At 43.0% G+C, this 16,790-nt stretch overlaps 1 protein-coding gene across 1 annotated transcript in view; it reads left to right on the top strand.

Moving 5' to 3' along the window:
* Nucleotides 1–16,790, top strand: part of LCA5L (lebercilin LCA5 like) — an 861,785-nt gene that overhangs the window by 605,253 nt on the left and 239,742 nt on the right. Inside the window, exon 6 of the mRNA XM_086936277.1 lies at nucleotides 16,205–16,472. Coding sequence (XP_086792403.1) covers nucleotides 16,205–16,472 — 268 coding nt within the window. The remainder of the gene's footprint in view (nucleotides 1–16,204; nucleotides 16,473–16,790) is intronic.

Here is a 16,790-nt window from a genome sequence, read left to right as displayed (position 1 = left end):
TTGAATCTTTGGGATCTGTTTTGGAGAAATGAGGTGAATCAGTTTAGGATGGATTCTGATAGGCCAATTCTGTGTCTCAGGAGATCTAAAAGATTGTTGTGTTTAACGGTGTCAGATACGGAAGATAGGTCAAGAAGGATTAAAAAGCAACCTTAGTTTTGGTTTAGGATTTTTAGCGCATCATCCGCTATGTGAGTCGGAGCCGATTCAGTACTGTGCTCTGCGTGAAAGCCAGATTAGCAATGGTCCAGAATGCCGAATTGTTTAATGTGGTTGCAAAGTTGGATGAGTACCCATTTTTCCAGGAGTTTCAAAGATTTGATCTCATTCAAGAGGTTAGAGGGTAGAGGATCAACAACGTAGTTAGGGGGCTTAAATGAGGTAAGAATTTTAAAGATTGCGCCTTCATTACAGGTTTTAAAGGAAGACCACTCTGCATTGTTTTTGAGGGTGAGTCCTTACGGGCAAATGGTTATGGCCTCCAGAAAGGTGAAAGGGTGTCATTGGGAAAGAGAGAATGATGCTCCACGGCCATCTGGAGATCAATCTTTGTTTTCTGTCTTCTTACGGAAGAAGGAGGCAAATTCCTCGCAGCTAGGTAATGAGCTGGGTCCCGCTTTGGCAGTGTTTGGTAGGCCATTTGATTGTGCTTTAACTAATTCAAATAGTTTGGTCTAATTGGTTCCTAAAAAAAGTTTGCTTTAAACCATCTGATGTGTTTTTTAGTAGGTGTTCCTATTAGTTCTTAGAAGCATATGGTGGCCAAGGGATGGGTAGGCCCTCCAATGACGTTCATTTAGTCTTAAGGTACGTGTATCCGAATTGACTCTGCCATTGTACCATGGTTTGGAGTCTTTGGTGGACAGTCTTTTTAATTGTAGCTCCGTAACTGAATCTAGTACAGGTATCATGGAACATAAGTAGTGGTTTGTAAGACCCTGTATGTCTGATAAGTCATCAGGGGAAGGCAAAGAGGTTGTCAGTAGATCAATGTTAAAGTTGTTTAGGCTTTTTTTCCATACTTTAGGCTTCATAGGTTGAGCTAAATTTTTCCTTACAGCTGCATTTATGTGGAATGTGATGAAGTAGTGGTCAGATCAATCACAAGGGAGGATCGATTCAAGTTGAATAGAATCAGCCTTGGCAATAACAAGATCTAAGATTGAACCATTATCATGTGTGTTCTTGTTGCAGATTTGATTCAAGTCGAGGTCCGTAAGGAATGCTTTGAGGCTGTTCAAAGCAGAGTCATTTAGATCATTCCAATGTAGGTTGAGATCTCCGAGGAAGATTTGAGTGCCTTGTTGTCCTGTGTTTGTAGTAACAATATTCATAAACTGTTAAATGAAAGTGAGGTTGTCACCTGGAGAGTGGTAGAACGTGTGCAGATTGCAAACTGGTCTGTTACGTGGGATATCAATATAAAGGTATTCGCAAGACGATAGTAACAGTGAGTGAGATTGTTTCACAGTAAGGCTATTTTGGTGGTGGCAGGCAATGCCATCCCCATGCCTATCAGATCTATCTAATCCAGTGATGTGATATGGTTTGGAAGGATATCAAGGATGGATGTGGACGATTCATTTAACCAGGTTTCGGTCAGGATTAGAAGGTCGGGATCATGAGTGAGTATAAGATCAGCTATGTCCGCCGTATATCTTGAAGCCGTTCTACAATTAAGAAGTATATGTTTGAGATGGGGTTTGGCAGGAGCTAGGGAGTCCTGTGTGAGGGTAATTTGCATACGGTTGTGTTTATTTATTCTTCTATGGTTGGCTCTTGGATCCCTGTGTGGATTAGTGGGAATAGATTGGATTAGGGCATCACTGTTTGTGTTATCAGGGCGAGATGTATTGTCATTATGTAGTGGAATATATGGAACCCCTGGCTAGGATGGTGGAATCCTATGGGGTGGATATTGTATCTTATGCGAATGATACGCAACTGGTGGTTACTCTATCTCACAACCCAGTTGAGACGGCAGAGAGTTTTTCTGCCGGTCTTGTAGCACTTGCAGGATGGATGAAGAGCAATTGCCTCCGCCTTAATGGTAATAAGACCGAACTCCTTGTGATTGGTTCATCTCCATCTATTTGGACATCTGCCTGGTGGCCCACGGAGGGTGTCCCCTCAGATACAGTGAAGAATTTGGGTGTCTTGTTGGATGCCAATCTTTCATATTCTCACCATATTGCCAAGATAGCGGGGAAATGCTATGGCATACTGAAGGTCCTGCGTAAAATCCTGGATCTCCTACCTATTACAGCTAGGAAAACATTAGTACATGCCTTGGTCACGTCCCATCTTGACTATGGGAATTCCCTGCTTTGTGGCATCAGTGAAAAGGGCCTGAACCAGTTGCAATATGTTCAAAACGCGGCGGCCAGGCTGGTCCTAATGTGGCCGAGGAAGTCCTCGGGGAAACGTGCGTTACAGACCTTACACTGGCTCCCCATGCGGGAACGCATCCGATTCAAGACCATGTGCATAAGTCATCGGATTGCACATGGCAAGGGCCCAGCTTATCTATGAAAAGTAACAACCTAGGCAATCAATGTTTAAAATACCTTAATGGTAAAAGGTAATAAGCGATTGGCTACAGCTGACTAAAAGACATCGTTTTTTTATTTAATCATTAAAACAATAAACAATTCATTCACATAACACAACATTAAAATTCACAGTGTATTTTATCATAAGTATCATCAAACAAAAATTAGTGAACAATAAAAATTTGATTCTTTATCTATAGTAGATAAGTGGCGAAATGATATGACTCTACGCGCGTTTCGGTGGCCAGCGCCTTCTTCCTGGAGTAGCCACGTAATATTAAAAGGAATTTTTCTTTTAAAGAAACGACCAAGTTAAGATGTCTGCTTCTTATAAATTCTTCAGCGTCAAGTGTTGCCGAAGCTGGTTGATGTGGATGATAAATATTTAACGTCCGCCACCGAAACCCTTAATGTAGATTGGAGCTCTGTAGAATCCACGGTTGGGCCCTTCGAAGTATTCTAGGTATCTATTTAAAATTATAATGTTCTTCTGATATTTTGGGTGTATTCTTCAGTTCTAGGAAATAATCAGGTGGCAAGGTATTGTTTTAGGAAGCCTCCTATTTGCCTAAAGAGCTGAATTCCTCTACTTCTGAGGTATGATGAAGTTAAAAACAGATTCTCAAATATTGCATGGAGGGTTGGTATTAAAAGATCTCCCTGCCCGAGGATAGTCGGCAGGGCTCTCTATGTCCGGTGGCGTGGCGGGTAACTACGTCTGGCAACAGCAAGCGCGGGAAAATGATGAACCGTGGATTCTACAGAGCTCCAATCTACATTAAGGGTTCCGGTGGCGGACGTTAAATATTTATCATCCATAACAACCAGCTTTGGCAACACTTGACGCTGAAGAATTTATAAGAAGCAGACATCTTAACTTGGTCGTTTCTTTAAAAGAAAAATTCCTATTAATATTACGTGGCTACTCCAGGAAGAAGGCGCTGGCCGCCGAAACGCGCGTAGAGTCATATAATTTCGCCACTTATCTACTATAGATAAAGAATCAAATTTTTATTGTTCACTAATTTTTGTTTGATGATACTTATGATAAAATACACTGTGAATTTTAATGTTGTGTTATGTGAATGAATTGTTTATTGTTTTAATGATTAAATAAAAAAACGATGTCTTTTAGTCAGCTGTAGCCAATCGCTTATTACCTTTTACCATTAAGGTATTTTAAACATTGATTGCCTAGGTTGTTACTTTTCATATATACTGTTTTCCCTGACCTAGGAATTATATGATTCATACCTTCAGGGGGTCCTTGTTACATACACACAAAGGGCCCAGCTTATCTACATAGGATGTTAACCATATATCGTCCTAAACGCCTTCTGAGATCTATGAGCAGTATGCAGTTTTTGGTACCCCGCATCTATAAAGCACGGATGGGTGGGCGTTCTTTTAGGTTCCTTGCTAGTAAACAATGGAACGATCTCCTTGTGGAGCTTCGTGTGGAACCGTCGGAATCAAGGTTCCGCCAGAAACTTAAGACCTATCTGTTTCCCGTAGTTTAGTATTAAGTCAGTGTTTCTCCTCCCCTGTCCCTTCCTCTTAGCCTGGAGCGATCTTTGTCTGAACTCATGTTGGAATGCATCCTAGTGCGGAGATGCACTGTTCCTAGTGTAATCAGGCGCTTAATAAATGCTTTTATTATTATTATTAATAATATAATAGGAGCCAAGGAGAGAATGGATATAATTGGCTGATAAATGATCCGTCAGTCGAGATGGGCGAGTAGGCGCATTGGGGTAGGGTAAAGTTCTCCATATTGGGTGCATGTGCTTCGGACAAGGTGATTGCATAGTGGAGAGGTTTGGAGAATAGTCACTGTGAATCGAATAACTTGTCTACAAATCCCTATTAGGCCATTTGTGACTGTAGGATAAGGCCAAGCAGGCTTTGAAGGTCTGCTTTAACTTGTTGTAGAGAAAGGGAGATTATTGTTAACATATTACCAATAACTACAAAGTTGAATCTCTGGTACCTTATTGTATGAGCTGTAAAACCCTAATAAAATTTGTTTAAAAAAAGAAATTATTGTATCTTACCACAGAATTCAAGCTAGTCTGGCTGATGAGGGGTGATACACCGAAACCGGTCCCAGGATGCTTGTTTCTGGTCCATAGAAGGACCTGGCTTGGCAGTTCGGTTTGGACTGTTCCCTTGGGGAGCAGGGTCAAGACTGATTTGCATATGGCTGGGTCCAAACTGGAATGGCATGGTGAGCAAAAAAACAATCAGCTCTGTGATGTGGAATGAATGTTTGATTTGTTCAGCATTTCATCCATCATCTGTTCTTTTTGCAACTTTCTAAAAGTGACATTTTTAATACAGCAATCTGAAAACCAACTTCACTAAAAGCTGGGTTTTTAACTTGTGAGTCCAGAGACACAAAATTTGGTTTCCCTATCTTTTCCCATTTGGAGGCTACACTTATAAAAATGTTGCAAGGCAGCGCCAGTGTATCTTGAAGTAGAGATAGGCATTGCAGTAGTAAAACACGAATTTAAGAGTATTTAGCTGGGCTGCCTTTCTTCTGTTGTCCCCCAGGAAAGCGTGTGGGCTGTGCAGCGCTGAGGCTGCAGCCCTGTTGAGAGGGATTTCCCCTGCCTGGAGATCCCCCCCTCCTTGTGTTACTAGCAGGTGCCCACCCTGCATTTTGTCCACTTGCTTTGGCCTTCTTCAAGCAGGTGCCCACCGTGTATTCTGGCCGTTTATTTTTCCTACTCAATTACGGGTGCCACCTCGCTTGTGTAACTGTTTTGGTGCGCTGCTGCCCACCCCGCAACTTTGCCCGCATTTTTATGTTTATATATTCCTAGCGGGTGCCTACCCCACCAGGGACCTTGTACCTAAACGGGAGCCTACCCCGTATTGCCCCCAACCTTGCAAGAAGCACCGCCGCTAGCCCGGGACTTACAGGAGCACTGCACTGGCTCCCAGCTGATGTCAGAGGGGAGCCACGCTAGGATTGGTGCTCGCGCTGGGAGTTGCCCAGCAACCGGAGGAGCGTCCTCGAGGACGTCAGCGATGGCGGCCTGATCTCGGCTGGGGCGCCGGCCACATGCACTGCCGAGAGGAAGCCGGAAGCTGACGGGAGCTCACCCTGCGCTCCGGTGCACTCAGCAAGAGGTGACCAAGAAGGAAATTCCAGACGGGAGCCCACCCCGCACTGGACGGTGCCCAAAGGAGTAGAGGAGTGCCTCAGTGGCTGGCGGGGCTCTAGTGTCGTGAGGGAGAGCCCCGCGCCTGCACTGGAGGAGGGGTCCCCAGACAGCCCAGTCAGTGGGGAGGTGTGTTGAGTCACGTTGCCGGTGCCCGCCCTCCTCCTGCCAGTACTCAGTTCTTTGGGGGCAGCGCCAGGGCACCCACCGGGCAGGCAGTTTCTGTAAAGGTACCCCAGTGAGAGCCCAGAGGGGCCCAGGATTTCCCCCCCGCATTTGCCCCAACGCGTGGCATAATTTCTCTTCAGAGCCCTGTGTGGCTCCCACGAGGCGGCGCATTATCACTTAAAGGGCCAGAGGGGCCTGTGTTCTTTTCCCACTTGGGGCATAGTTGTTGTCAGAGCCTAGATGGCTCCAACGTGTTGCTGATTGTTTTCCATAGCCCCGTGGCTCCCACGAAGGGGGCACATTTGTTTAAAGGGCTACTGAGAGCCCATGCCGCATTTCTACCTCCCAGTTGCCCAGCAAGTAGTGGACAGCTGCACCGTTTAGGACCTTTCTTTTAGGGGACAGGTTTTTCTTAACTCAGAAGTGAGACACACTCCTTCGCCCCTACTTTGGCCTGCACAGCTGTGCAGCACTTAGTACCAGCTGCTACTTTTAGGCCTTTGCTTCTGCGCACTCTTCTTTGGGTTGCGTGCGCAGCCTGCCCTGACTCTGCTGGACAAAGGGCATTTGAACCCCATGAGAGGCCAGTTGGCCTAGGGACAGTGTTCCTATGTTGTGCCCCGCCTGGGGTGCACTGTGTCAGTACCTACTGTGATTCTGCGCAAGGTGATTGGTTATTTAGGTCTATGTTGATAATTGCCTAATGTGATTTATGGGTAATGTGCAATTCCTTTATGCCTGTGATACCTCTAAATGTGTTTTCATGCTTAGGAGGTTGTTTTGCCTAGTATAGCTTATACCAGTGAGTTTGTGTCCCTGTGTGATCTATGCCTATGGTAATTAGTATTGCGTAGTGTGTGCCTACCTTTTACCAGTGGTTACTGGTTGTGTCCTACAATTGTTATTTTGTGTTACATTTATTCTACGTTCTAGAAGTGCTATTTCTACTAGGTGCTGATTCTGACAGTGGCCCACATGGCTCTGTCAGATGTATATAATCCCCTGTAAATACTGCCCAGTGCCAGTTGGCACAGTGTATTTGTGTGATTATGATCTGCTGTTTTTATGGTAATACAAAGGCTATTTTCATATATAACCTTGTGTGGAGTTCCTTTTTGTGGTGTACCTAGTGTGTTGCTGCTGTGTGTGTGTGTGTTGCGCAAACGCTTTACACATTGCCTCCGGGATAAGCCTTACTGCTCGTGCCATGCTACCAAGGGGGTGAGCAGGGGTTATCTTTGGCGTGTAACTCCCTTGCCCTGACTAGAGTGATGGTTTCTGCCTGGCTTTGGCGCAAGCCTCAGCCAACCAGAAATCCCATTTCTAACAATAAGCAATAGAAACACTCCCTACTACATAACAGCCAAGAACATTACTCACTCCCTCTCCTCCCCTCTTTGTTGTGAAGTATCCTTCGTAATACATTATATTGTCCTTCTGTTTAACTGAGATAAAACACAACACTCCCATCTTCATCTTTGAGTTCCCCTGCTCCTTCTGAAAGTCTCCTAATAATAGAAAACATCAATATTCACTTGATGGGAACAGAGAAAAAAATTACTATCAACAGTACAACCACAAAACATCGTATGCATCAAATATTAAGAAACTTTCTTTCTTTTTTACACAGCATTCCTCCTTTTCTTTTCTCCAACCATTTTTCTGAAGGCTGAGATAATACTGGCCTTTGTCTTTAACAGAATTTAGTCTCTGTTTAATTTCTAGAGAATCCCCAATCTATTTCAAAACCTGGAGGCTCCGGCTGTCATATTTAAAATCTACTTAACACATTACAAGCTACTTTCTGGACGAATTTAAAAACAGAGTCCCCGACCATTCCACGTCTTTCATTGCATCTCCAGGCGCCGACCTACTTGAAACCTCTGTGTCATAAATAGAATCCAGGCTTCTTTTAATGTTGTTCAGAAAATGTCCATTATAACAGACTGCTCCACCCCAAGTTGGAATCAGGCTACCCTGCTGAAGACAGGGGAGTGAGCAGTATGATCCTGTTCTGCAGCAGAGATAATGATCTGTAAATATTGTAGAAATAAGCCTGTCCTCTAGCGGATCCATTACTGATTTGAATTTGATCCTTCTCTATGGTAGATTTAATTAAAAGGTTTGGGGCCGTCAGGGTAGGTCTCAATGGTCTGCAGCATTGGAGCTATGAATCCATTCTCCCTAGTTTGTTAAAAATTAGCATGTGACTTTGCTTCATGTTGGAAGCTGTTGCAAGACAGGACTGGAAATGAAATCCCCATAAACAAATATGGTCTGAGCATTGTCTATTTTAGGGGGACTGAATTGCAGATTTGTGTTTAAGGCAGTTCTATGAATTAGACTGTCATGTGTAAATGCTGGAAATGCCCCGCTCACCCAAGTTCATTTCAACTCTGTGGCCTCCACTTGTGAATTCCTTGAAGAGATACATGTGAGGCCTAATGTGCTTATTTAACAACAGTGTGTTATTTATTTAGCTTAGTTTTTGCAGTCTCTAAGCCATTGGTTCACAAACTTTTTTGACCCATGGCTCCCTTGACCCATTGCCCATTGCTGGTGGTTCCCCACTGTTACTTTTTTGGGAGGGTGGGTGGGATGTAAGCCCGGCCTCGGGAGTACTTGCATTTCTCCCCCTGAAAACAATTGGGATGAAGCTGATGAAGGTATTTTAATCATATATGCAGGGTGTTTGGTATTACTAAGGCTGCGGCTCTAATAAAATATTCCTAGTTATACTTTGCCCATGCCTTTTTTTTAGAGTACCCTCTTCAACTTTTTTATCCCATTACAGCGCTAGATAGCACCCCTATGCATGTAGGGCCTATTGCCAAAGTGTTTCTGCGCAAGAAGAATATTTGCATGCACTTCCATTTCCGCCCATGTCATACGTGCCAACACACCTGTCTCAGCAGGGTTACTCCTGATTTTTGAAACCCCATACAGCTTTATTTTTGCTGACTCCTCCCTCAAATTCCTCTCAATTAATGCAAGTAAAATAAATTCCTCAGATTTTTGTTTTTAAGGTCCCTCTTTCTTGCTTCCAAATGTTGCTCAAGGAGAGAGAAGGCCTGTCTGGAAATGTGCGTGTACTGAAAGAAATGTGTACTGGAAGTACCAATGAATCAAGTGCAAATGTCAATACTTCATTATACTTAGTGTGTTTAATAGAAAGGACAACTGTACTTTCCTGATAACTTGCATTGGTGTAAAATGCATTTGGAAAAAAACGAAATTATTAACAAATCGAACAAAATAAATCAGGCATCTTCCGCTTAGTTTGGGAGTGTTGGTATGTGGGGATCCAGTGAAATATGGAGGTCATCTCCCTTAATATGCCATCAATTAAGCATTACGTTTACAGCTTTAGGCATGTCACTTGCAAATCATCAACATTATGCGTTTTTAGCCTAATTAGTTTAACTGAAGCCAACAACCCCTTCATCATTAAATGCATTAAAGTGCTTTGTGAGCGGCTCCCCTGCCTAGCTTTTACTATTGTCCCATTTAATGGTGCTCGGTGTATCGGCTTTGGAAGGATGGGTTGCCTGACTAGGTTTCCATATTGTTGCAGGAAAGTTAAAGCAGAAGTGAGAGGGGAATGTTAACCTCACTGATCTTGCCAGCTCGTGGAATAATGCAATCAACGAAAACCTGTGCTTATCAAGAGTTGGCTGTAACTATTTTACCCATAAATGTGGGACATGTGCAGTAATCGTCCTCACCATGAAGTATTCCTATTTTTGCGCCAATAAAAGCCAAATCAGGGATAATGCAGCACATCCAGTTTGCGCTAACATAACTACTGTAAGAGGGTTTCTCCAGTATTTTATCTTTTATCGATTCACATGCTTAAATCTTCACCGTTGTCATGGTTGGAGTCCCACAGAAACAGTAAAATAGCATTATTAAAACTTCAACATGGAAATGCCCATAGAAATTCACCTGCATTTAGCAACCTATCCCCATTTTTATAAAACATCCAAACTCCAGCTAATCATAGCGTAGACCATAGAGTCTCCTTACCCTGCAGGGCCACCATACCTCAGATTTCTTACCACACGTCGTCTGTTAGGGAGTCTCCCTGAGCTCTTCTCAGTCACAGTGTTTCTACTGTTGGCCTTTTGAACTTCCAGCTAGCGTTCATCTCTTCACCTCATATTTTTTCTGATGTACAGGCCAGGAGTGTGAGTACCTATTTTCCTTCATAATGTTGAAGTCTAAAAAAGGGTTGTTTAGGTCCTGTAAGACTTGTGAAAAGTCCAAACTATAATCTGAGGACCCACATAAGGAGTGTGTAAGGCCTGTAAGGGTTATGGATTCCCTTTGGAGGAGACCCAGAAATTAGTCAAAATACAGCAAATATTTGTTTTTTGTAAAAACGAAATGGGGAAAAATTGCTGCAGAAGAAAGTGTCTGGTTTCTTCCCTGCAAATGGCATCAACAAAGGGTTTATGGTGCTGAAATTACCATATTCGCAGCTTTCAGGTACAGGCTGACTTTTGTCAGAAAACCAAACATTTCTATACAGTTTTGTCATTTTACTGGGCCTTTAAAACTCCTTCCAGTTAGTGCTAGAAATGGTTGTGAAACCAATGATGGATCCCAGAAAGCAATACATTTCTAAAAACTTGCCAAAATTCTGAATTCAGCAAGGAGTGTTTTGTGTAGATCATTCAAGGTTTTCCTCAAAGATTAACAGTTGAAAATAGAACATATTGAAATTCAGTTGAAAAAACAGCAATTTGTTCCAACTTTTTCACCTGTAACAACTTCTAAGTATGACAGTTTTTTAAAGCAATATACTGTTACAAAAGAAAAAGCTTAGGCAGTGGAACCCTATAGGACACAGCACCAGACCCACTATTCCTTATTTAATATGTCTGTATATTGGGGATATCCGGAGATCCGTGTGCACACTGTCAACGCACCCACTGCCACAATGCAATCCAATACAGGAACATCACAATTAAAACGAGCAAAGGTGCACCACAAGACAAGGAAAAATATTCAATCTGTGTCCAAAGTATATTCTCCAAAATGTCTTCTTTTATTTATTCAAGGTTAAAACAATGGTCTTGATGAGCCGTTACATCAGAAGGACCTTTCAGCTTGTGAGGATATATAGGACTTGTAGGTTCACCAAGAACCCGAGGAACCCAGAGCCAATAACTGAGCTTCATCTGGCAATGGTTTTTCATTGTGTACCTGGTATATCACAGTTCATTTAGTAAAATATAAAGAGTGAAGTATAGGTACCAAGGAAACCAATATATTTCTGAAATAGGAACAAAATATAGCGTTTAGAAGCAGTGTTTTTTTGCACAGCTCCAAAATTGTGGGTATCCATACAAGGATGTGAACTGGAAGTCATTTTTCAAAATTAAATCTTTTTAAAACATTGTCTTACATTTGGAGGGCAGAAATGCAAAGAAAGTCAACTGGTAATAACACTTGTTCTACTATTCTGTGTTACCCAAAGTCTCCTAATAAAAATGGTACCTCACTTGTGTGCGTAGGCATAGTGCCCGCAGCAGGAAACGGGCCAAAACGCAATGTGGACACACCACATCTTAACAGTGAAAACTGACCCTTTTTTTGCAAAGTGCCTAGCTGTGGATTTTGAACCCTAGCTCTGACCACACCTAGGTAAACCTAACAAACCTATACATTTTTTACAACTAGACACCCAGGGGAATCCAGGATGGAGTGACTTGTGTGGCTCTCACTAGGTTATGTTACCCAGAATCCCTTGCAAATCTCAAACTTTGTGCCAAAAAAATTCTCCTCTCTTTTCTTTGATGGACGTTCTGGAATCTGCGTGGATCCATAAACTTCCACCCACCCTGCATTATTCAATGTCTCCAGATAAAAATGGTACCTCACTTGTGTGTGTGGACCAAGTACCCGCGACAGGCAAGGGCCAAAACGTATTGAGGAGACATCAAAATTACCTATCGCAAAACTACCTGGTTTTGCAAGGGGGGGGTCACCTGGGTTTTTCGCCCCTGGCTCGGCATGTGAGTGGCCCAAGTACCCGCGACAGGCAGGGGCCCAAAACGTATTGAGGAGACATTAAAATTACCTATCATAAAACTACCTGGTTTTGCAAGGGGTCACCTGCGTTTTTGGCCCCAGGCTCGATGGCCATCTAGGGAATCCGGCCAAACCCACACATTTCTGAAAACTAGCTACCCGGAGGAGTCCAGGGAGGTGTGGCTTGCATAGACCCCCCACTGTTTTCCTTCCCAGAATCCCCGGCAAACCTCAAATTTAGCTGAACAATATCCCACTAAAAAGAAAAAGAAAATTACACATAGACAATGCAAAACACATTGCAAAGAATTTCATGCTCACAACACAAACTTAATTGGATGGTGTTATGACACCACTTGCAAAAAAAAATTCATTCATGCATGACAATAATACTCATTTGTAAACACAATAAAAATGTTTTTCTTACCAAATAAATCCAACTACGCAAAACTGCAGATCATCCACTGCCGAAACCGCAAAAAAAATCAAAAGCTTTGCACTAGAATAAAAAGGAGAAATAAAACATTACAACCACATAAGCAAATATTGTACTAGTCCACACACAATCCACCAGCCAAGCTGGGGGCAGAAACGGCCACAATAATCACTCCATAAAGGGGAGTGACCCTTGCCCAAGGAGCCGCTCCCCAACAACACAAAAATAATCCCTGGTGTTTAATGGGTTCTGCCCCCTTGGGGGCAGATGGGCCTAAAATCACGACAGACGGAAAGGGTTAACAAAGAAAAAGACTGGAAAATTGAGGCAGATAATGGATCTCAGGTCATCGAACAAGTTCATCAAATCTCAACCTTTCAGAATGTTGTCGCTCCAGGAAATTCTGCTTCTCATAGATGCAGGGGACTATATGTCCTCTCTGTATCTTCTGGATGCGTATTTTCATGTTCCCATTCAATCCAAAACATCACTGTTTTCTCAGGTTAGAGGTGGCAGGGTGCCATTATCAATTTGGAGTACTAGCCTTTGGGTTGAAGTTGGCTCCAAGAGTCTTCACAAAGTGCTTGGCTCCAGTAGTGGCCTTTCTATGGCCAGCCGGTCACCAGGTATTTCCTTATATGGACAACTGGTTAGTCAAGGCACCATCGCTCCAGACTTCCAGAAGATCGACAGACACCTATGTTTGTCTCTTTTGCTCCCTGGGACTCAGAATCAACCCAGAAAAGTCCTCTCCGGCTCCTTCCAGGTCAGTAGTATTTCTAGGAGCAACTCTGGACACCACGCTTTTGAAAGCTTTCCCCACAAAATAAAGGATCTTACGGCTTCAGAAGACAGTGCAGGGTCTGTCCACAAAAAAGTGCTTTTCAGTAAGGACATACAAGTCAATGCTAGGGATGATGTCATCGTGTATCGCGCTGATTCCGCACTGTCGCCTAAGGATGAGACATTTTCAGGAGCAGCTCGATGCTCAATGGATTCAGTCTCGAGGCTCATTCGAGGAGATCTTCCAATCACACCGGTAATAATTTCAGCAATATCTTAGTTGATAGTAAGAGACAAGGTCTTTCTTTCCTCACAACAAAACCAAAGTTGGTAATGACGTTGGACGCTTCCATGGACGGGTGAGGTGGTAATCTGCAAGAATTGCAGATCCACGGAAGATGGTCGACTCGGGAAACACAGTGTCACATAAACCTCTTGAAACTGAACGCAGTTTTGCTGGGCCTATAAGCATTCCAGCCAAGAATCAGGAGGTCATTGATCCTGATTCGCACGGACAACACCACCACATGTTAGGTCTACTGAAGCAAGGTGGGACAAGATCTCAGGCCCTTTCAATCCTGGCTCAGCAGATCTGGGAATGGCTGATAGTCCATGGAATATCAATACAGGTTCCGCATGTGCCAGGAGTCCAAAACGATTGAGCTGATTCCCTCAGCAGGGACACCAAGCAGTGTGGAATGAGGAACAGTTACAAAGGTTTTTTTTGCTGCTGGGGGTTTCCAACCCTAGATCTTTTCGCTATGTTGCTCAACAAAAATTGCAGATTCCACGCAAGCAGATTCGCTCAGCCAGCTTCTCTAGAAAACGCCTTCCACTTCTCTTGGGAGGAAATGTTTGCTTATGCATCCCCTCCATTTCCTCTCATTCCTAACGTTCTGCAGAAGGTCAGACAAGAGCCTTGCTGTGTCATCCTAATCACCCCGGCGTGGCATTACTGGTTCACAGTGCTGTATGGTCTATCAAGGTCTTCTCCAATCCTGTTCCAGCCAAAAGAAAACCTTCTCTCCATGTACCAGGGCCAATGGGTTCATCCTCAAATCTCCACACAACACTTTTCAGCTTGGCTCCTCCTCACACAGAATTCGGGCAACTAGCGATTTCTGAGGAATGTCAGGCTATACTACTTGAAGCCCAAGCTCCTTCTGCATGCTTCCATCAAGGTGCACTTAGCTGCAATCTCCAGATACAGATGGCGTTCTGGTTGCTTGTCTTTGTGGTCTAACAGATTGATAAAAGAGTTCATGAAAGGTCTTTTCAGGGCCTACCCTCCAGTAAGACCTCCTCCTGTGCTATGGCAACTAAATATTGTCCTGTCGCAGCTTATGAAGTCACCCTTTCAACCAATTCACAAGTACTTCTTGAAGTACCTCTCGCGGAAAGAGGCCTTCCTATTGGCTATTATTTCAGCTAGACACATTAGTAAAATTCAGACCTTCACAACGAGCAGTTCTTTCAAGATAAAGTAATTATTTGTACCAATCCATCTTTTATTCCCAAAGTACCTTCCTCGCTTCATCTAAACGAACCAGTGGATTTGCCCTCCTGCTTTTCAGCTCCATCTTCACCAGCTGAGAGAGCACTCCATACTCTGGACATTAAACAATGTTTAAAGTTCTACTTGCTAAGGATTCAGCTTTTCCGAAAATCCACTCCGTTACTTATTGCCTTCTCTACACCTAGGAAGGGTAAGGCTTTGACACGGGCTTCTATCGCTCGCTGGGTCTCATCAGCTATTCTGTTCTGTCATGAGAAGGCTGGCCACCCTCTGGTTTCCATGGTCGCAACACACTCAACACACAAGGTGGCAGAATCCTCTGCCCTATTCGCCGGGAGTGTCCTTGCCTGATATCTGCAGGGCAGCGACATGGACGAGCATCCATACCTTTACAAAGCATTACTGCCTGGATGCCTGGCTTAAGGCGGATGTGGCAGTCAGTCAAGCTGCTCTGCGACATCTATTCGCATAAGGTATGATCTTCTTTGTGTCTTTTTCTTTTAAATAGGCTACTGTGGTTATAATAAGTCATTAATATGTTTCGAATGTTTTAAAATTTGTTATATATTTATGTAAATATGTATACATTGTTATGAGCTCATGTTATATGCTCTTTATTATTATTATTCGTATTATGCTCTCTGGGTTGCATGGTGGAATGGTTCACCTTTCCCGCCGCCTCTGACCCTTTGGTCTGCTTGCTATTCTGATTCGAGCATGTGAATCTATAAAAGATACAACACTGGAGAAAAAACAAGTTACTTCCCTGTATACTGTAGTTCTCCAGTATTCATATCTTTTAAAGATGCACATGCGACCCTCCGTCCTCCCCTTTCAGGTTCACCTTCCATAGCTCTCTTATTACTTTGTGGTACTTGTAATCTGAGGTATGGTGACCCTGCAGGGGAAGGAGACTCTATGGTCTACGCTCTGATTGGCTGGAGTTTGTATGTTTTGTAACAATTGAGGTAGGTTGCTAAAAGCTAGTCAATTTCTATGGGCATTTTAATATTGAAGTTTTAATACTGCTATTTTACTGTTACTGTGCGACTCCCACCATGACGACGGGGAAGATTCAAGCATGTGAATCTATAAAGGATATCAATACTGGAGAACCACAGTGTACAGGTAAGTAACTTGTTTCTTACTTCCGCTTTAGCACCGCCATTTAAATGAGAACCTGCGTAATTTGAGGCGAACCGAGTTTTTGTTTATTCATACGTCAAATGTAGACCAATGACGTCAACTATTTGGTAGCAAAAATAGAATGTCACTGTATTTTAGTGACATTACGTGTTTATCTTCTCTTTTATGTATAGAAAGGTCACAATAGTATCCATTGCTGTGTTGACATTTTAAAACAACAATGTCAGGCATTTACTGTTGATTTGTACGTAGTGTTGATTGACTCAAACATGCAATGAAGCATGCGTTTTAGTATTCACCTATTCTTGCAGTAGCCACAGGTAATGGTTGATAAATATGTTGTCAATGAATTGCTAGTTTTTAAAACCACTGCCCTCGCCCATTGTTTTTTGTACAGGTGTGAATCTGAATAAGGCAGTACAGACAGAAAGTCAGATGTTTTTACTGGCACAAGATGGAAGACAAGATCCCGAGGATGGAGATCTTATGTCCAGAGAGGTACCAAAAACATTATTCAATCTACTAAAAAAGGGAATGGTTACTTTAATAGCCTCCAACTTTCCAATAGATGCCTGTCATGGATGTGGACTTGCCAAGAGTATCAAAAATGAGAACATTTATATTGGCAGACTTCTGCTGCATGTGAGATGCGATACACTATTGAGGTAAAGAAAGTACTACCTTCACATCCTGCACAAGCCTGATTGCCATAACCCAAGCAGTGTCTGTCGAGGATCAACGGGACGACCTTGGCAGTGGCAGTAATGATCATTGCTGTGTTTAAATATTGGTATACCCACATACATTGTTCTGAGATAAGGGATTGAGCCTTTTCTTTAAAGTGCTGCAAGGTTTGGTTACATTAACACAAAATCTAGTACCCTTTACAAACTCTCAGATCTTTCTCTGTTACTTCACGTTATCCTTTCTGGCTCTGTACAGGTATAAATGAATCTCCTCAGCTCCCTAGAAGTAGGCTTCAT

Source organism: Lissotriton vulgaris, chromosome 8, assembly GCF_964263255.1.
Source record: "Lissotriton vulgaris chromosome 8, aLisVul1.2, whole genome shotgun sequence".
In the NCBI taxonomy this organism is placed as follows: Eukaryota; Metazoa; Chordata; class Amphibia; order Caudata; family Salamandridae; genus Lissotriton; species Lissotriton vulgaris.
The sequence above is the reverse complement of the archived record's forward strand: the minus strand, read 5'-3'. Positions and strand labels throughout refer to the sequence as shown.